The 20,876-nt window shown below is 37.1% G+C and overlaps 2 protein-coding genes across 2 annotated transcripts in view; one reads left to right on the forward strand and one right to left on the reverse strand.

Annotated features, from left to right (window-relative positions):
• Positions 1–14,012, forward strand: part of POLQ (DNA polymerase theta) — a 114,660-nt gene extending 100,648 nt beyond the window's left edge. The window contains exons 27-30 of the mRNA XM_004278543.3: positions 3,948–4,072; positions 10,149–10,302; positions 12,434–12,549; positions 13,000–14,012. Coding sequence (XP_004278591.1) covers positions 3,948–4,072; positions 10,149–10,302; positions 12,434–12,549; positions 13,000–13,113 — 509 coding nt within the window. The 3' untranslated portion in view covers positions 13,114–14,012. The remainder of the gene's footprint in view (positions 1–3,947; positions 4,073–10,148; positions 10,303–12,433; positions 12,550–12,999) is intronic.
• Positions 1–20,876, reverse strand: part of SLC15A2 (solute carrier family 15 member 2) — a 779,020-nt gene that overhangs the window by 419,978 nt on the left and 338,166 nt on the right. The gene's annotated exons all lie outside the window — the stretch shown is intronic.

Genomic DNA, 20,876 nt, shown 5'->3' on the forward strand with positions numbered 1-20,876 from the left:
CATGAAATACTTGGGATAAATTTAACAGAGTATGTGCAAGACTTTATTGAAAACTCCAAAGCAATCCTGAGGGAAATTGAAGAATACTTAAGTAAATGTGAGGTTTACCATGTTAATTTATTAGAAGACACAATATTGTTATCACGGTTCTCTGTAAATTGTTCTATAGATTCAGTGCATTTCCAATCAAAATATCATTAGACTTTTGTGTCAGATTTGACAAGCTGATTCTAAATTTATATGGAAATTCAAAGGGCCTGGAATAACTAGAATAATTTGGGGGGGAAAGCACAATGTTGATTATTTACACTCCTTGGTTTCAAAATTTATTATAAAGCTACAATAATCAAGATAGGTATAAGGGTAGACGCAGGGAACAATGAAACACAATAGAGCATCAGGAAATAGACCTATACATATATGGTGAATTGATTTTCAACAAAGTTGCCATGGTAATTCAATGGAGGAAAGATGGTCATGTCAACAGTTGGTGCCAGAACAACTGGATACCAGTATGGAAAAAAAAATGAACTTCTACTTTATCTCATACTATATTCAAAAATTAACTTGATATGAACCACAGACCTAAAAGTAAAAACTAGAACTATCAATCTTGCAGAAGAAAAGGGAGAGGAGCTTTATGACATTGAGGTAGGCAACAATTTCTTAGGTGATAATAACACTGAATTAGTCATAAAAAATAAATATTTATAAAAGACACCATTAAGAAAATATAAAGTCAAGCCACAGACTGAGAGGAAATATTTATAGTTCCTATTATCTAACAAAGGACTTGCATCCAGAATATATAAAGAACTCTTACAACTCAATACTAAGAAAGTAAATCATGCAATAAAATAAAGTTCAAAAATTTGAACAGACACTTCACAAAAGAAAATATGTGAATAACTACATCAAGTGTTATCGTCATTTGTTCTCAGGGAAAAGCAAGTTAAAACCACAAAGAGATACCATTATATAAACATTAGAATGCTAAAATTTAAAAACATTGTGTCTCTTTTACATTGCTGATTGGTTGTAAAATGGTACAACCACTTTGGAAGACACTATGGCTCTTTCATATAAAGTAAAACGTACACTTAACTGTATGATTCTGCAATTCTACTATTGGATGGTTGCCCAAGAAAAATGAAAACATATGTCCAAAGAAAGACTTGTATGTGAATGTTATAGCAGTTTTATTCATAACAGCCAAAGACTGGAAGTGTTAAACAACAAAAATCCTAGTGAGTAAATTAAAAAAATTTTTTTCCCAGTTTTATTGAGTTATAATTGACACACAGCACTTCATAAGTTTAAGGTGTACAGCATAATCATTTGACTTACATACATCATGAAATGATTACCACATAGATTTAATGAGCATCCGTCATCTCATATTGATACAACATTAAAGAAATAGAAAAAAAAGATTTTTTCCTTGTGATGAGAACTCTTAGGATTTGCTCTCTTAACAGTTTTCATATATAACATTCAACAGTGTTAATTAGCTTTATCGTGTTGTACATTTCATTCCTAGTACTTATTTATCTTATAACTGGAAGTTTGTACCTTTTGACCACCATCACCCATTCCCTCTCCTCCCACTCCCCACCTCTGGTAGCCACAAATCTAATCTCTTTTTCTATGAGTTTGTTTTTGAAGTATATTTGAACTACAAACTATGTTAATTCCTGGTATACAACACAGTGATTTGATATTTCTATACAGTTCAAAATGATCACCATGGTAAGTCTAGTTGTCATCTGTCACCATACAAAGATATTACATAGTTATTGACTATATTCCCCACACTGTACATTTCATACTTGTGACTCATGTGTTTTGTAACTGAAAGTTTGTGCCTCTTAGTCTCCCTCACCTATTTTTCTCCTCCCCCCAACTCCCTCCCCTCTGGCAACCATCTGTTTGTTCTCTGTATCTATTACTCCATTTCTTTATCAACTGAGTAAATTTATTAAAGATCAAATTGGCTTTATTCAATGATTCATGAATCGGGCAACATCCCATCTAGCACTAGAAAGGAGCTCCACCGAACTGTAGAAGAGAAAAGTTTTTTAAAGGCAGAAAGGGGGTAGGTGGATAAAGGAAATATTAGCAAAGAATGCATTGTTTCAGGCAAGGTCACTCTCCTAAGGGGATTGGAAGGGCCTATTGGGCAGATAACCTCACTAGTGCTGACCATGTAATACCAGGTTGACTGGTTAAAGGTTACATTCCTGGGGGTGTTGAGGCTGCAATTTGGTTAGGTAGTAAGTCTTAGTTTGCTAACATAGGGTTTAGCACAAGTGACTCCATTTTGGCCCTGCTGTCTCCTTTTTAACAGGAACAAATATCTGTCAACAGGATTATGGATAAACAGATTTTGGTATATCTCTTCAATGGAATGCTACTTAGCAAGAGAAGGCAGACACAAATGAGAACATACAGTGTAATTTATGAAATTCAAGAACATGAAAAAGATACAGTGTAATAAAGTAGATCCATTAGTGTTTGAGGCTGATAATGGGGAGCTGACTGTGAAGGTGATTAAAATGTTTTGTATCTTGTAGTGGTTGTTGGAGGGGTGCATATGTTTGTTAAAATGCATCAAACTGTTGACCGGAAGTGGGTGCCTTTTATTGTATGTAAATTATATCTCAGCTTTGTTTATTGTATGTAAATTATACCTCAGCATTGATTGTTTTTTTAAAGTAGTTCTTGCAATCTCTGAATATTTGAAGCCTTCCTACAGGAGTCAGGTAAGAGAACTCTTAAATCTCCTCCTTTTCTTTGCTCTTTACTCAGCAGTATCACAGTAATTCCTGAAGAGAAGATGAGAGCCTGATTGCTTTCTGAAATTCCTATGCTAGTAGTCAGATATCACCAACAGCTGCACTTGGCAGGGTTTCTCCCCTTCCTTTCACCCACAATCTGTGCCAGCCACACAATAGAAATCCTCAAATGAGGGGTTTTAATTGGGAGGCATTAGTGTTTATTACTTAGGATGAGCAGAGCTGTGAGAAAGCAGAAATTGCACAAAAGAATAAAGATAGATTAGCAGTCTCTGTACTTAAATGTGTTTTAAAGAGTATAGAAAAAGAATGTTCCAGGAGAGAAGAACCTCTCTAGCTCAGAGACAGGAATGGGCAATGAAGAGACTGGCCCATCTGAAGCAAAGAGTTCATCCTGGAGAGTCATAAGACCTAATAACGGACCTATATAGCAAAGGATGAATGCTGGTATAGGGAATGTGAATGTGTTTGAGTAATATACTATATGTAGTCTTTTTGAATTTTAAGAAGTGAGTTGTTTAAGTTTCTAATAAAATATTACAACTTCATGCATTAGTTTCAGTTAGGTCCTATTTGAATCATAGCATAGATGGTAACAAGGAGCTGTTGGAATGTATTAAGCCTGGTAAAGATAAGCTCAAAGAGTAAAAGAGGGTTAGTGTGATCAAAGAACAGAACCCTGTGAAAAGTAGCATGGAGTAGTCTTAAGGTCCTGTAATAAAACCATCTAGGTTTTAGTACCTGCTCTGTTGTTCTAGAGTTTAGTTTTGTATTTTTTGTTGTTGGTGGTTGAAAAACAGAGATTATGTCATTTCTAAAGTCCCTTTTGTTTCTAACTTTCATAGCTATATGAGGTGATGAGTGTTAATTAAATTTATTGTGGTAATTTCACAATATATGTATATGTGCTGCCTAAGCGAGCACTATTTCACAATATATGTAAAGCAAACTGTCATGCTGTACAGTGATGTGTATAAGTTATTTCTCAATAAAACTGGAAGAAAAAGTGAATGAAAGTTTATATGCAAAATTTTGATGATGTGATATTAATGTTAATCATGGTGAAGTTTTGGTATATTTCACTATATTGAAACTAGTGAGTGAGATTAAGGATGGACATTGATTGTAATTATTTCTTCATTTTCTTTGTAGGGATTAATCATTTCATGAGAGAGACAGTGAAGAATTGTAAAAGAGATGGATTTGTTCAGACCATTTTGGGAAGGCATAGATATTTACCAGGAATCAAAGACAACAACCCTTATCACAAAGCTCACGTATGTTGAAATTTCTCTGAATTTTTAACTTAATATTTTAACTTAAATTTTTAACTTTAATGACATGTACTTTTTCAACAAAGACTGAACCCTGCTATTGTCCCTTTTAGAGATCACTAGCATATTAATTGGATCTTCTATTTTATTAAGGACTTCTGAAGTGATGGTACATGCCAGTATTTGCTGAACACAGTCTCTATAGGAGACTAATGTAAATATGAGTTCACTTAGTAATATTTCAGTTAAAGATGTTCTGTTTTAGTAAGCCAATTATTTATTAGCTTTGGTAATAAGTTATATATAAACTTAATTCTTACATTTGCTAATTGTTCTTTGTTTCCGATATCTATACTAATTTGTCATATTACACCAGATTGCATTGTCTTCAGAGATTAGCCAGTCATTGAATTGCGGTATTTTTTGGTTCATTCCTTTTGTTTATTTATTTTAAAAGCACTGGCTCATCAGAGGTTGTTATTAGGATACCCAAAATATTAAAGAAGATATTAAAATGATATTTAATATCATTCAAAAGATGTATTGATGGTATTTACTCAAATTATGGTTGAAATCTCTTTCTGAAATCATTGGGATCCATAAAAGTGTATCTGTACACTTTTTGTGTATCTGAGCATTTAAATTTCTGTTATAGTCCAAACCTTCCTATTTTAACTGGTTGTATTTTGCCCTTACCTCATACTTTTGTGTGTCAGTGCCCACTACACATTGTATGTAATGAAAATATCCAGCCCCCAAATTGCTAAACTACTGTCTTGAGCTAGAATCTCTCAGAGCAATAATGCTCTTAGGGACCATGGAGGAGTAGTTGGGGTTTTGTTACTTCTTCACTCTCTCGCCTCCCATATATCCACATACAGATGTCAGATATTTATCAGCCTTTTACCATATCTCCAAGTGAAGTAGGCACTGTAGTTGTTGCACTAGGAAAAGTAAGTCTTAAAATGTATTGGAAGAGATAAAGCAAACTAAAAAAATATAAAAGTAGCATGTATACTCAGTTATTTAGGCTTCTAGAGGAGATAGGACTTAAACAGATTCTTGAAGACTATTTAAAATTTAATTGATGGCATGAGAAAAAGATAATCACAAGTGACCAAGAGTTTGAGTAAGGATTGGCTAGAAGCCAATCTGATAGGAGTGGAAAGTTTGAGTTGTCACTTAGGAATAGATAATTTTCTACTGGTCAGATGGAATCAGCTATTGGGGAAGGCTTTTAATGGCAGGCTGAGAAATTTGGGCTTGATCTAATAGGGATTGATTATGTTTTTTGGTATTTACACAATGAAAAATGGAGGATAGAATGATTAATGTTAATGAACCATATAATTTTTTAAAAACTAATATTTTTGAAGTTAAAACTGTGAGAGTAAGACTTTTTATACCAAATCCTTAGGAGTCAGAGTTCTAATTGATTCATTATGTTGTTGCTGAGGGGAAAAAAAAAAAATTGCACCCCTCTGAATCAGATATGGAGTAAATATAGCCAGATTTATTGTTTGGTTTTCATTTAGTTTGGTTTTACATTTTATTTCAACTTTTACTGTACTGAAAAATATACATAGAGAAAGCACAAGAAACAAATTTAAATTTCAGTAAATTATCATAGAGCTATACCTATGTAACTACCATACAAACCAAAATACAGAATATTGTCAGCACCCCAGAAGCTCCCCTCATGCCTCTTCCTAATCACCATACACTGCCTTCCCAGAAATAACCACTATAACCTCTAACCCTATGGTTTTGTTTTGACCTCTCTGTATATCATATATATGTATTCTGTGTTTAGCTTCTGTCACTCAAAATTACATTAGGCAAGTCATTTATGTTGTTTCATGTTGGGGTAGGTATATGGCTCTGTTATATGAATATACCACAATTTATCCATTTTTCTGTTGATGGGTTTCTAGTTTGGAGAATTTTCTATTTGGATGGGTTTCTATTATGGATCTTGATGATTTGATTATTCTTGTTCAAGGTTCCTGGTGCACATATGTTTCTGTTTATGTTTGGTAAAGCGGTAGACATAGAATTGCTCTCATCTTCAATTTCAGTAGATAAAGCAACGTTGTGTTTTATGGTAGTTGTAGCAATTTGTCCTCCCATATAAGTTTGAGTTCTCATTGCTCTGCATCCATGCCAACATTTGCTATTAAGTTAACATAATTTTAGCTTTTCTGGTGGGTGTAAAGTAGTGTCTTGTAGTTTTGCTTTTTCTTGAATACTATGTTTTGATATATGGTAAAGTTTTCCCAACTTGCTTTTTTTCTCTCCCCCAAGATTTGCCTCTTCTTGGGTTCTCTGCATTTCCATATAAATTGTAGAAGCAGCTTGTGAATTTCCACACAAACACAAAATCCTGTTGGGATTTTTTAATTGCAGTTGCCTTGAGTTCATAGATCAAGATGGGATTAATGACATATTTATAAATTTGAGTTTTCCAGTCGATAAACATGTTATATATGTCCATTTATTTAGGTCTTTAGGTCTTTTAAAATTCTCTCACTAATGATGTATAGTTTTGGGGAAGAGATCTTACAAGGTTTTTATTAAATTTATAGCTAGATATTGGAAAAGTTTCATGCTGTTGTGAATGGCATCTTTTTTAATTTTTAATTATTTTCCTTCCCTTTTTACATTTTCTAACCCTTTACTACTGGTATAGAAAGATAATTGCCTTTATTCTTTTGTCTAGAAACCTTGCAAATATTACTTACTAATTACAAAATTTTATCTGTAGATACTTTTAGGTATTCTATCTACACAGTTATTATCTGGAAAAAAAAAGTAGTTTTATAACTGTCTTTCTGAGTCTTATTCTTTGTTTTTTTTTTACTTTTGCTTGACTTACTAGCTAGGACAGTGTTGAACAGAGTTAGTGATAGTGAGTATCTTTGCCACTTTTCAGGTCTCAGAGGGAAATTTTAAACATTTTACCAATAAGTAGAACTTTCCTTTAGGTTTTTAATAGTGTCTGTGTCAGAAAAAGTAAGCTCCCTTAAACATGTGCTTGTAGGCTGCAGAGTCTCCATCACAACTACTCAAGCCTGCTGTTCTAGTGCAGATGCAGCCATAGACCCTACATAAATGAGTGAGTGTGGCTGTGTTCCAGTAGAGCTGTATTTACAGAAACAAGAGATGGGCCAGACTTGGCCTGTAGGCTTTAGTTTGCCCATCCCTGGTCTGTTTCTTCTTTAAATGCAATCTGCCTTTTTTCTCTAGGTTGCTTTTAATACAGTATTTTTCTTTCCTTGTGGTTTCCAACAGATTTTCTGTGATGTGCTTAAGTTTGTGGGTTTGTTTTTTTTTGTGGTACGCGGGCCTCTCTCACTGCTGCGGCCTCTCCCGTTGCGGAGCGCAGGCTCCGGACACGCAGGCTCAGCGGCCATGGCTCACGGGCCCAGCCGCTCCGCGGCACGTGGGATCTTCCCGGTCCGGGGCATGAACCCGTGTCCCCTGCATCGGCAGGCGGACTCTCAACCACTGCGCCACCAGGGAAGCCCCTGTGGGTTTTTTTTTTTAACTTCATGTGCCTGTGTGTGTGTGTGTGTGTGTGTGTGTGTGTGTGTTTAACTGATCTGTTTTTGAGGGTGTTAGGACTTCTTGAATCGGCACCGTGAGATCTTTTGTTGATTTTGGAAAATTCTTAGTCATTTCTTCTTCAGTCATTGCTTCATCAAAATCTCTCCTCTCTTTCTGGAACTTCTATTATAAATTTTAAAAACTTTTCTCTTTAATTCCTCATTTTTCGTATCCTCTGTTCCATGTTTATATTTCTTCATGCTTAATTCTGGATATTTTCTTCTAACTTATCTTTCAGTTGGCTGATTTGCTCTTCAATTTGCTGTTGAGCAACTATTGAGCTTTTAGGTTCTAAATGATATAGAACTTTTCCAGCACCCCAGAAGGCCTTTTTATCTTCTTTCCAAGTCGATACTATCTCCCCACTGCACACATACACCAAACTGTAGGGAAAGCACTGTTTAAATGCTTTAAGTTCTGTTGTTTTAATTTTTTTGGTTATAGAGTTTCTATTTGGTTCTTAATGGTATTTTGTTCTCTGCCGAAATATTCAATTTTGTCTTTTATTTTCTTGATAACATGATCATTTTATAGTCTAATAGGTTTGATACTAGTCTGTAGTCAAATATGGCTCATACTTGAATCCCTGTAGTCTGTTCCTATTGCCTTTTGTTTTTCTTAGTTTTCTATAAAAACAGTTGTATTATCTTACCTCCTTACCAGGCCTCCTACTTATTGGGCTGTGAACCCAAATATTTCAAGACTATCAAGTTCTGCTCAGCTTCTTAGCCTGTCAGCTGCCTCTTCTGGAATCTGTTGATTTCCCTGGGAGAAAGGATGGCCTCCAATGCCAGGATCACCTCCTTGGTTTCCTTTCTCTCCCAGTTCTCTAGGTTCTATAATTCTTCACTTCCCTTTTCCTGTCTGATTCATTCAAAGAGGCATTTTCTGACCACCTTTTTCTGGTTATCAGTGGAAGGGTTAGTCCTAATGGCATAATCTCCTATTACCAGAAAACTGTATATTTTTATGTATATGAAAACACTCTAGTGATGAGAAGGGACTAAGATTGTGGGACACAAAGCTGAGACTGCCAAGTTTTCTTATTTTGGAATAGAATCAGGGAAGTACAGTATCATGAGAATGAATTATATATTTTAGTTATATTTGTTGTGTCACAGTAAAAACAACTCCCGTATTTCAGTGACTTATAATAAGAATATTTATTTTTAATTAATAGTATAGTTTGGCTCTGGGTTGACTCTGCCTCTGCTCTGTATTTTCTTCATTCTAAAATTCAGAATAAAGAAAAGTACCTACCTGGGATAAGCCCTTTTTTGTGACAGTGTTAGATAGCTTTTAAAACTCCTTGCATGTGCTGTATGTCAGTTTTACTCACATTTTATTGGCCAAAACAAGTCAAGGCCATTCTTTTAGAGTGAAAAACACTTTGAATTACATGGCAATGGGTGGGGGCCATGGGACTTCACAGAGAAAGGCAGCAAGTAATAGCAACAATAACATAATCCACTGCACAGAGGCATATAGTTTCAAGAACAGGAGCAGTCAGAACTTTGAAATTCAGTCACTCTTTAAACAATGACAACTGAATGAGTTTAGAATGGATTCATCAGCATTTGACAAAACAATAGTTAAAAAGTCTGTCTCTTTACCAGTATGTAATATACTAGGAGTTGGATGTAGCCCAGGTGACAGGGAACTAGAGAACACCTCTCAGGTTACATAGATCCCTCCAGTGAGTAGACCCTTCCCATTTTCTGAGCCCTTTTGCAACAACAGGAGTGATATTCATGGATAGATTACATCTTGGATATTAACCTAGACCCCTATTCCTACTGCCCCAGGATGTTCACTTTTAGCAGCTGTGGTTGCCTGCCAAGAAGCTCATGGCAGCAATAGTTTCAGGGAAGTTCTAATTTAATACCTGGGGATCTAGGATCTGCATTTTCACCAGCAGCTAACGATTAGGCCCAATAGCCCATAAAAAGCTCTGATTCATACCAGAGGGCTGCAGACTTGCTGTGGCCAAACTCTACATAGGACTGAGAGGCCACTGATATGGGGGATGTGCTTGAAACATTCCAACCCACATCACAAAGAATAGTATTCTAATTATATCTATTTAGTGTTAAGAGGAATTGTATTTTGAGGAATGGATCCTTTAAAGTGAAGTTTAGAATACTGATACTATATTTTTAAAAATAATTTTGAGCTTCTAGATACATTTTAAGTGTAATGTAGTTTTTGGTTCCTAACTGTCGAAGATTTCTAAACTGAAGCAATCTGACCTTCTTTTGTTTAGTCTATCCTCATGTGAATGATAGCCCAGGATCTAGAGCCCTGGATCATTCTGGTTGTTATTCTTAAGATACAGCTTATAGTGGATGCCCTGGGTCACATCTCAGTTCCAGATTTCCAGTCTGCACATGTGAGCACTAATCTGTGGACGCTAAAGGCAGGTATGAAACAATGCTGGCGTGTCTGATGGAGCATCTGTTGTTGTTTTTCATAGGCTGAGCGTCAGGCTATCAACACAAGAGTCCAAGGTTCGGCAGCTGATATTGTCAAAATAGCCACAGTTAATATTCAGAAGCAATTAGAAACCTTCCACTCAGCCTTCAAATCCCATGGTCATCGGGAGAGTATGCTCCAAAGTGACAGAACAGGTTTGTTCATAATTGAGGCCCTTGCTATAACATGGTGAGATTAATTACATCAGAAAAGAAAGGGGGAAACGATTTATATTTATTTCTCAGCAGTTCTCAAACATTTTGGTTTCATGATGTCTTTACACTCTTAGAAAGGATCCCAAAGAGCTTTTGTTTATGTGTGTTAATTATATCTACTAATATTTACCATATTAGAAATTAAAACTGGGAATTTAAAAACATTTATTAACATTTACAGGTAACAATAATAAACCCATCATGTGTTAACATAAATAACATATTTTTATGAAAATAACTACATTTTTTTCAGAACAACAAAAAAATTCGTGATGAGTGGTTTTATTTTTTCTGAAAATCTCTTTAATGTCTGGCTTAAGAGATGACAGTTGGAGTCTCTTATATTTTTCTGCATTCAGTTTGTTGCAATATTACCTGTTCTGTAATCTCTGGAAAATCCTCTGTAGAGGATGATGAATGTCCCAGTTTGTGGGAGACTGATGGTTTCCCAGGATGTGGGACTTTCATTGCTAAAACCAAGATAATTGATCACCTTGTTGTACGCTTATGAAAGAAGGAGACTGAAAAAGGAAAATAACCTTTGGGTGTTATTGGGAAAATAATTTGACTTTGCAGATGCTTTGAAAGAATTTCTGGGATCCTCTTCGATCCTCATACCACACCTTAAGAAGATGTTGATTTTCCTGTTCATGACTTTCCATGAACACATGCACACATTCACACTCTTATATTTGTAGAAAGAGGATGTATGGTCAAACTTATTTGGGGAATAACATTGTACTGTGTGCTTTGGAGGATTTAGAAGTAAAAGTTGTCAACCTATGTTTGAATTTTAAATCTGCTAAGGAAAGGAAGATATGATACCTGACTGTGAAATATTTACCTGACTCCTCACAGCAGAATGATGCAGTGTCAAAATGAAGATATAGGTGGTATCACTCTTTAGAGTGAGTGGAAGACAATGTGGGTATGTCACTGAGGATGGCTTGATTGTGTCATGTTGAGTTAAAGGCAGTAGTAGGTCAGTGGGATCAAAGGGAGCTCAGCCTGAGGAAGCAGACCACACAGGGAACAGGAGGATCATGGCATTCTGGGTCAGAAGCCAAGTAACCAAGGGAAATCAAGAGGACAAAGGTATAACGATCAGAAAGCAGAAAAACTAGAGCATCCAGACAGCCAATGATGCAAGATAAGTGGGGCCCAATGGGTCAGATCAGATTTTAGCCAAACTGGCAAACAGATGCACAGCCTTTGCAGCCCTGGTGTGGAAGCAACTTGCCATGCCTCATCTGCCTTTGTTCTCTTACCCTGTGAGAGCCACCTCTGAGAAAACTTGGGCTGCAGGTAGTGACAGCTAAAGAACTCTCTCTGAGGGAAGCACCAGATATCGAGGGAGACAGTATTTGTGCTGTCCTGTCCTGAAGAATAAGTATAGGAAATTTGAATGGCAAAAAGGAAGGACTGCTCTGAGAAACGGGCAAACAATGGAAGGCAGATACTCTAAAAGTATTAATGTTGAACCTTATTTTAGTGATCAGAGGGGCATAATCTGTACCACTAGGCCCACTAGTTAGGAAATAGTGACTATAATAACTATATTATAATAACTATAATACAGTGATTTTTTTAAACCATTTTTGGATTCATGAGTTCTTTTGAGAATCTTCTGAAAAGGTATACATCATCTCCACAGAAAAATATACAGACATAGACCCTTTCATATATCTTGAAGGAATCTGTGTATTTTCTGAAGTCCACATTTGGACCCTAGGTTTAGAATTACTTGTCTAGAGTGTGTGGTCCAACTGGGGAATCACCAATTCTACTATGGTGACACTTCTGGCCAGAAAAAGACATCAAGGAGTGTCAATCAACTCCATTTACTGATGTCTTTTTTAGACTCCTCATTTCTGGGAGGAGGTAGGTGGAGATTTGAGTTTACCTGATAGGTGGGCTAGGTGGCAATCAGCAATTAGTTATTTTCTTGATAGCTCCAAATTTTATGTGTTTTAATCTCTTAATTATAATTTCCCAAAATCTCTCAAAAAAAAAAATACTCCCATAGCACAGTGACATGCTGATCAGTTTTGCTACTTTTCTCATGGGGTAGGATTGTTACCAAAGAGAAAACTGCAAGGGATGTTCTGTCCCATCAGAGGAGGCTTCTTCATCCTTCAACTCCATGATGAACTCTTATACGAAGTGGCAGAAGAGGATGTTGTTCAGGTATTTTTGCAGTGTTCATATCCATTCTACAGAAAGCTAAGACACTGTAAGTCAGGCTAAGATGCATGAGATTTCTGGAGCCCTTCCCTAGCCCCAGGATGGCTATAGAAAAGTAGAATCCTTAAGGGTAGAGAAAGAGCTAAGAGTGCTCATCTTTAAACTCATTTTAAAAGAAATTCCTGATGCAGGGATATTTTTGTCTGCGAGAAGTTAGATGAGAATTTGGAGTCTTGCCCTGAGGATTTCAAAGCTCTGAGCATTCTAGTGAACCTGGCAGAGCTTCTGTTTGTCAGTGCAGATTAGTGTGGGATACCTGGCTCTTTTCCAACTTAGAGTTTTAAGCACCATGAGGTAAAGAGCTCCAGTCTGGTTTATCCCCTCAGTGAGTGGGCTGGCAGACAGTTCTTTGACTGGGCAGAGTTTGTTAACCTCTTTTTTTTTGTTTTGTAGGTAGCTCAGATTGTCAAGAATGAAATGGAAAGTGCCGTAAAACTCTCTGTGAAACTGAAAGTGAAAGTGAAAATAGGTGCCAGCTGGGGCGAGCTGAAGGACTTTGATGTGTGATTGTAGGGAAGCCTGGTGTAGGTACAATCACATGGAAAGAATAGAGATTACCCTTTCACCTACTTCATGAAAACAGAAAACCTCAAGTTCTGGTGAACTTACCATAGTAATTTTATAGTGAGAGTTTCAAAACATATATGAGTTTATTTTCTGTAGTATGAAAGACATTTTTGAGGCAAAATATCAAGTTTAATGATTATATTCGCTCTCAAAGAGTATCTATGAAATTGCCTTTTATAGTTTACTGTGGCCCTAAACAGTTTCAGAACACATGCTTGAAATACGTACTTAGCACTTTGGATCTTCATCTGTCTGGTTGAGCATGAAGAAAATGAAACTGCTGTCTCAGGGTCATTTTCATCCCAACCAGGATTCAGACACTGGTGATACAGACCCCTGAAGGAGCCAGAGGCAGATAAGGATTTGGTTTCACATAAACCACCAGGGTTAGGTGTTGTGTGTGATTTTCATCCAGTATTGGTGTGAGACTTTTGAAGTGGTATTTTTAAATAGCACTGGCTAGTAAATTAAGAATTCTGTAAAGTGGTAAGACTTGGTATGGATGTAGTCTAGGAATGGATTTTCATGAATTGCCATTTCTTCTTCCTTTCCCTCTCCCAATTCATGCAATTAATATATTTCCAATACTTAGGTATTATAAAACAAGCTACACCTCTTCAAGAGGTATTCTGATCTTAAGATCAGATATTTATACTGCAGTTTAATATAACACTGCCAGAGAAGGAAAACACCCCCTCATCAGTCCCTCAGTACCTTTCTCTGTGGCATGGTGAGAATACTCACGCTAAAAGATTGTACTTTATAATCCCAGTCAGAGGTGAATAACTGACCTTTTTTTTTTTTGCTGTTTTAATAAAATTAATTTATGAGAAACTTTATACCAGCAGTTCAGTTTTCAAAATTGTGTTTGGTCTAAGTATCAGAAGCCTGTGTTGTATCCATTTACTTATTCTATAGTTTGCTCAACAGTGTACACATAGGAAGTGTTTATTATATTGTTTTTTTTTTTTTTTTTTTTTTTTTTTTTTTTTTTTTTTTTTGCTGTACGCGGGCCTCTCACTATTGTGGCCTCTCCCGTTGCGGAGAACAGGCTCCGGACGCGCAGGCTCAGCGGCCATGGCTCATAGGTCCAGCCGCTCCGCGGCATGTGGGATCCTCCCAAACCGGGGCACGAACCTGTGTCCCCTGCATCGGCAGGCGGACTCTCAACCACTGCGCCACCAGGGAAGCCCTATTATATTCTTAATCAGTTATCAAAGAGCTCTTTTATGTTTATTCATCAGGATTTTAAAAGACAGTTGCTTTATAAACAAAGTGTAATACACTATTAGTAGTTGGATATTAGTGCACAAAATCCTCAGATATTTTGGTGCTGGGGGGAAGTGGCAGAAGACGACAGAGGTTAAGAGGGAAGTTATATCATTATTTCTCGAGTTTTTTCCATATTCACCTGTACCACGTTTCTCAGAAGAGTTGCAGTGCTGTTAGTATTCTGGTGGCCTTGAGAATCCAGCACAAGAGAAACCTCAGCCTATTTACATGAGTGTTCTCCAAATATGAGCGCAGACATATAGATCACTTCCACCTCATCTTCTGCAGCCATGGCTCTGCATGTGTGGTTACATTCATTTTCTCATCCTTTTTGACCTTCAGCTGGGCTTAAAACAGGAACTCCTTGCTTTGCATGATTCAGTTATGAAAAAATTCAAGTTACCATGGTTTACTTAAATAACACTAGTGTCCATACAACACAATTCAAATTTCAGTTGGCATGGTATATTAACTTAATAATCGCATAAAGTTCAAACTTCAATGGTAGCTCTTCAGTCTACAAATCACTATGTTAGTAACAGATGCCCTTTGTTGTAGGCAGAATAATGCACCTCCCCTCCCCAACTGCTCACATCCTAATCCCCAAAACCTGTGAACATTTTCGTCACGTGGCAAAAGGAACATTGCTGATGTGATTAAGTTAGAGATCATGAAATGGGGAGATTATCTGGGTGGTTCCAATGTGAACACAAGGGTCCTTGTGAGAGGCAGACAGATGATCAGAGTCGGAGGAGGAAATGTGACGATGGAAAGAGTGAGATTGAGGTTTGCAGATGCTGCGCTGCTGACTTTAAAGATGGAAGAAGGAGCCATGAGCCAAGGAATGCAGACAACCTCTAAAAACTGGAAAAGGCAGTGGAATGTACAGCCTCCAGAAGGGACACAGCCCTGGCAGCACCTTGATTTTAGCCCAATAAGATCATATTGGACTTCTGACCTTCAGAACTGTAAGATACTAATTTGTGTTTTTGTTTGTTTTTCAGTTTTATTGAGATATAATTGACATACAGCACTGTGTAAGTTTGTGTACAACATGACTTACATATATTGTGAAATGATTTCTACTATAAGTTTAGTTAGCATTCATCATCTCATTAGATACGAAAACGTTTTTTTTCCTTGTGATGAGAACTTTTAGGATCTACTCTCTTAGCAACTTTCAAATATACCGTCCAGTAGTGTTAACTATAGTCTTCATTCTGTTCATTACATCCCTATTTTCTATATATAAAATCATGTGATCTGCAAATAGAGACAATTTTCCTTCTTCCTTTCCAATTTAGAAGCTGTTTATTTCTTTTTCTTGGCTGATGTCTAGTATAGGACTTCCAGTACTATTTTTTTCTATTAATTAATTAATTTATTTATTTTTGGCTGTGTTGGGTCTTTGTTGCTGTGCGCGGGCTTTCTCTAGTTGCTACTCTTCATTGTGCTGCATGGGCTTCTCGTTGTGGTGGCTTCTTTTATTACGGAGCACAGGCTCTAGGTGTGTGGGCTTCAGTAGTTGTGGCATGCAGGCTCAGTAGTTGTGGCATGCAGACTCAGTAGTTGTGGCTTGCAGGCTCAGTAGTTGTGGGGCATGGGCTTAGTTGCTCTGTGGCGTGTGGGATCTTCCTGGACCAGGGCTTTGACCCGTGTCCCGTGCATTGGCAGGTGGATTCTTAACCACTGTGCTGCCAAGGAAGCCCCCTTCCAGTACTGTTTTTAACAGGAGTGGTTGAGAGTTGGCACACCTGTCTTATTCCAAATCTTAGAGGAAAAGCTTTTAACCTTTCACCATTGAGCATGATGTTAGCTTTGGGCTTGTCATATATGGCATTTATTCTGTTGAGGTACATTCCTTCCATACCTAATTTATTAAGAGTTTTTATTATGAATAGACGTTGAATATTGTCATGCTTTTTCTGCATCTATTGAGATGATTGTATGATTTTTTTTTTTTTTTAATGCAGTACGCGGGCCTCTCACTGTTGTGGCCTCTCCCGTTGCGGAGCACAGGCTCCGGATGCGCAGGCTCAGCGGCCATGGCTCAGGGGCCCAGCTGCTCCGTGGCATGTGGGATCTTCCCAGACCGGGGCACGAACCCGTGTCCCCTGCATCGGCAGGCGAACTCTCAACCACTGCGCCACCAGGGAAGCCCAATTGTATGACTTTTATCCTTCATTCTGTTAACATGGTGTATCACACTTATTGATTTGCATATGTTGAAACATCTTTGCATCCCAGGTATAAATTTCAGTTGATAATGCGGTATAATCCCTTTAATGTGCTGTTGAAGTCAGTCTGCTAGTATTTTGTTGAGGATATTTGCATCTGGGTATATCAGTTATATTGGCTTGTAATTTTCTTCTCTTGTAGTGTCCTTTTCTGGCTTTGGTATCAGGGTAATGCTGACCTTATAAAATGAGTTTGGAAGTGTTCCCTTCTCTTTGATTTTTTTCCGAAGACTTTGAGAGGGATTGGCATTAATTTTTCTCTAAATGTTTGGTAAAATTCACCAGTGAAGTCATCTGGTTCTGGGCTTTTGTTTGTTGGGAGGTTTTTTTTTATTACTGAATTAGTATCCTTACTAGTAATTGCTCTGTCCAAATTTTCATGATTCGGTCTTGGTAGGTTTTATGTTTCTAGTAGTTTTTCCATTTCTTTAGATTACCCAGTTTGTTGGAATATAGTCGTTCATAGTAGCCTCTTATGATCCTTTGTATTTCTGTGGTATCATTTGTAATGTCTCCTCTTTCATTTATAATTTTGTTGATTTGGGTCCTCTTTTTTCCTTGGTTAGTGTAACTGATGATTTGTCAGTTTTATCTTTTTAAAGAACCAATTCTTAGTTTTGTTAATCTTTTCTATTGTTCCTGTTTTCTGTTTCATTTATTTCTGCTCTAATCTTTATTATTTACTTCCTTCTGCTAAATTTGGGCTTAGTTTGCACTTCCTTTTCTAGTTTCTTGAGCTGTAGAGTTAGGTTGATTATTTGAGATCTTGGTTTTTATTTTTCTTTAATTAAAAAATACTTTATTGCTAAAAAATGCTGACCATCATCTGAGCCTTCAGCGAGCTATAATCTTTTTGCAATGGTAATGTCAAAGATCATTGATCACAGATCACTGTAACAAATATAATCATAATGAAAAAGTTGGAAATATTGGGAGAATTACCAAAATGTGACACAGAGACACAAAATGAATAAATGCTATTGGATAAATGGTGTCGATAGACTTGTTTGACACAGGGTTGCCACAAACCTTTAATTTGTAAAATACACAATATTTGTGAGTTTGTCTTGTTTCTTAACGTAGGCATTTTTTGCTGTGAACTTCTCTCTTAGAACTGCTTTTACTGCATCTCATACATCTTGATAAATTGTGTTTCCTTTTTCATTTTTCTCAAGCTTCTCTTTTATTTCCCCTTTAATTTCTTCTTTGATCCATTGGTTGTTCAGGAAAGTATTGTTTAATTTCCTTGTAATTGTGAGTTTTCCAGTTTTTCTCCTGTTGCTGATTTCTAGTTTCTATACCATTGTGGTCATAGAAGGTATTTGGTATAATTTCAGTCTTGTTGAATTTGTTAAGACTTGTTTTGTGGCCTAACCTGTGATCTATCCTAGAAAATGTTCCATTTGTGCTTGAGAAGTGTGTATATTTTGCTGTTGTTGGATAGAAAGTTCTGTATATGGCGGTTAGAGACATTTGATCAATAGTATTGTTCAAATTCGCTCTTCTTTAATGATTCTCTTTTTGGATGAGAATCCATTTTTGAGAGTGGGGTATTAATGTCCCCAACTATATTTATATTACTGTTTATTTCTCCATTCAGTTCTGTTAGTTTCTGCTAACATATATAGGTGCTCCAATACTGGATGCATAAATATTTACAATTGTTACATCCTCTTGATGAATTGGCCTCTTTAACATTATATAATAATCTTTTTTTTTGTCATTTTTACGTTAAAGTCTATTTTGTCTGATATAAGTCTAGATACCCCCTGCTTTTTTTTTTGGAGGGGGGGCAGCGTTTATCATTTGCTTGACGTATCTTTTTCCATCCCTTTGCTGTTAGTCTATGTGTGTCTTTAAGGCTAAAGTGAGGGTCATGTAGTGTTCTTTTTTTTTTTAATCCATTCATGTTTTGATTGGATAATTTAATCCATGAAAGTAATTATTGCACCCGGATGCTTTCTGGTTGGGCAGGACTGGGAGCTACACTGAACAGTGAGTGGAGCTATGATTCTGCTCCCCTGCCTGGATGGGGAGAGTGGAGGGTGAGGGGAGGCAGACCAGGCTCCAGGGTGGGTAGGGGTATTTGTTTGAGGTCCCAAGTCAGGCAGACCTGCACCTTGCTGAGTTCCCTGGTCAGACTGCACCACTGTCTTGGCTATGCTGATGAGCAAAGCCACTAGTTGGGACTACCACCTGGGTGTTGTAAGTAGGACCTGGGTCTGCAAGATCTGAGTGCTGGTTGTTGCAGGCCTCTCACCCCTTCTTCATCAGGATCTGATTCTCAGAGGTCAAGCCCTGCAGATTCCCTTGTTATCCCCATAAGGCAAGACCCCAGTGGGACTCCTAAGAAGGGACCCAAAACACTGGAAGAGCTGGATGTCCACTGGGATCTCTTTTCCCACTGGAAGAACTGTAAGTTCAGGGGAGACCCATGCTGTGCTGGCCTGGGGGAGAGGCAGTATGGTCAGCATGTAGCAGCTCCTCTCATCCTTCTAACATGGTCTGTCTCAGTCTCTGTGGTACAGGGGATGCTTCAGTCTCACCCCGCATTCTAGGATTTTCTCAGTGGTGTCTTGTCCATGAATAGTTGTTAGTTGTTCTTGTGAGGAGGAGTGAAGTTGGGAATGACCTATGTCACCATCTTGGTGATGTCACCCCTAAATTTGTGTTGTTTTAAGCCAGTAAGTTTGTAGTCATTTGTTATAGCAGTAATAGGAAACTAATACACATGGTGAGTTACCAATTGCGTCATTTCTTTCAAAGTCTGTCAATGACTGGTCACTGTACATCTGTCATTTACTTTACATACAGACAATAAAGCACGTAGCAGTGTTGACTCCTGGTCTCCCAGTGTTAAATCCATGTGACATTTTATAAAAATGGTTAACCAGAAGAGGAAATTGGCTAATTAAGATGCAGGTGCACCATGAAATGAAAAAGGAAATGAAATGAAAAATGACAGCAGTATAAAGTGAACTTCAAATTGGATGTAGAGTTATATAAGAAGTAGTTGACTGTGGAAGTATTGACACTGATGCCATTCTAGATACTCTAGATATGCAACTTGAAAAACCTAGAAGGCAAAATTATCAACATAAATGAGGGAAATGGTTGTGACAAAGAGGATGAAGATATCCTAGGGGAAGCGATTTCAGCAAAAATCTTTGTTATTTATTAACCTCCAAATTTACTGTAATTCCAATCAAAGTCTCAACAGGAATTTTTTTTTTTGAGATAGATTATATACTAAAATTCACCTAGAGAAAAAAACTCAATACCTATTAAACTAAAAAAGATCAATATTAGGACATATTATAAAGATTGTAGTAATTTAACTATTTGATAAGGACCTAGAAATAGACAAATAGATTACTTGGGCAGACTAAAAATTTAGAAAACAGACTTAGGTGTATATGGGAAATGATTTAAATGGCACTTCAAATTAGAGGTGAAAGGATAAGTCATTTAAAAATAGGGGTGTAATGATATGTTTTCCATTTGTAAAAGTATGGAGACTCCAGATGGATTAAAGGCTTAAATATAAAAAATAAAACTTTGAAAGTAAAGGAGATATGAGAGTTTATTATTTTATAGATGTAAAGGCCTTTAAAACAAAGTTCAAAAATCATAAAGCTAAAAGATGATAAAATTTGACTACATTAAAAGAAAAAAATCCTCAGTATGAAAAAGTGATGACATCAAGATACTGAACAGCCTAATCCAGGAGAAGGGCATAGATAACCCCAGAGGGCTCCATAGCCTAGATGAGTCTGAGTTAGCAAGTGAGACCACAGGGCCCTGCCCCAAACAAGAGAGCAAGGCACACATTCACTAAGTGTACTTTAGCACAAATCAGTGAAAGGTGCTCAAGTGTCTCGAACAGACCTGCCACTGTTATAGAGGGAATCACAGAGGACTCAGAGTGAAGCACAAGGACCAGGACCCTTCTTCCTTTACACCGAGTTCATGTAAGCCTTCCTCTAAACCCAGAAACCAATCATCTTTAGGAAGACTCAAAAATAAGGAAAAAGCAGTTATAAAAAGTAACTACACTAATTTCCAGAGTTATACTAAAAATCAATAATAGATAACCTGTGGTAAAGAGTCTGACTCCATCTCTTGATGTTTGCTGACAAGTTTCAAGCCTCACCCCCTCTTTTCCCCTCCAGCCCCATGTCTGGGTGAACTGAG

The sequence above is a fragment of the Orcinus orca genome, chromosome 5 (assembly GCF_937001465.1).
Source record: "Orcinus orca chromosome 5, mOrcOrc1.1, whole genome shotgun sequence".
Classification (NCBI taxonomy): domain Eukaryota; kingdom Metazoa; phylum Chordata; class Mammalia; order Artiodactyla; family Delphinidae; genus Orcinus; species Orcinus orca.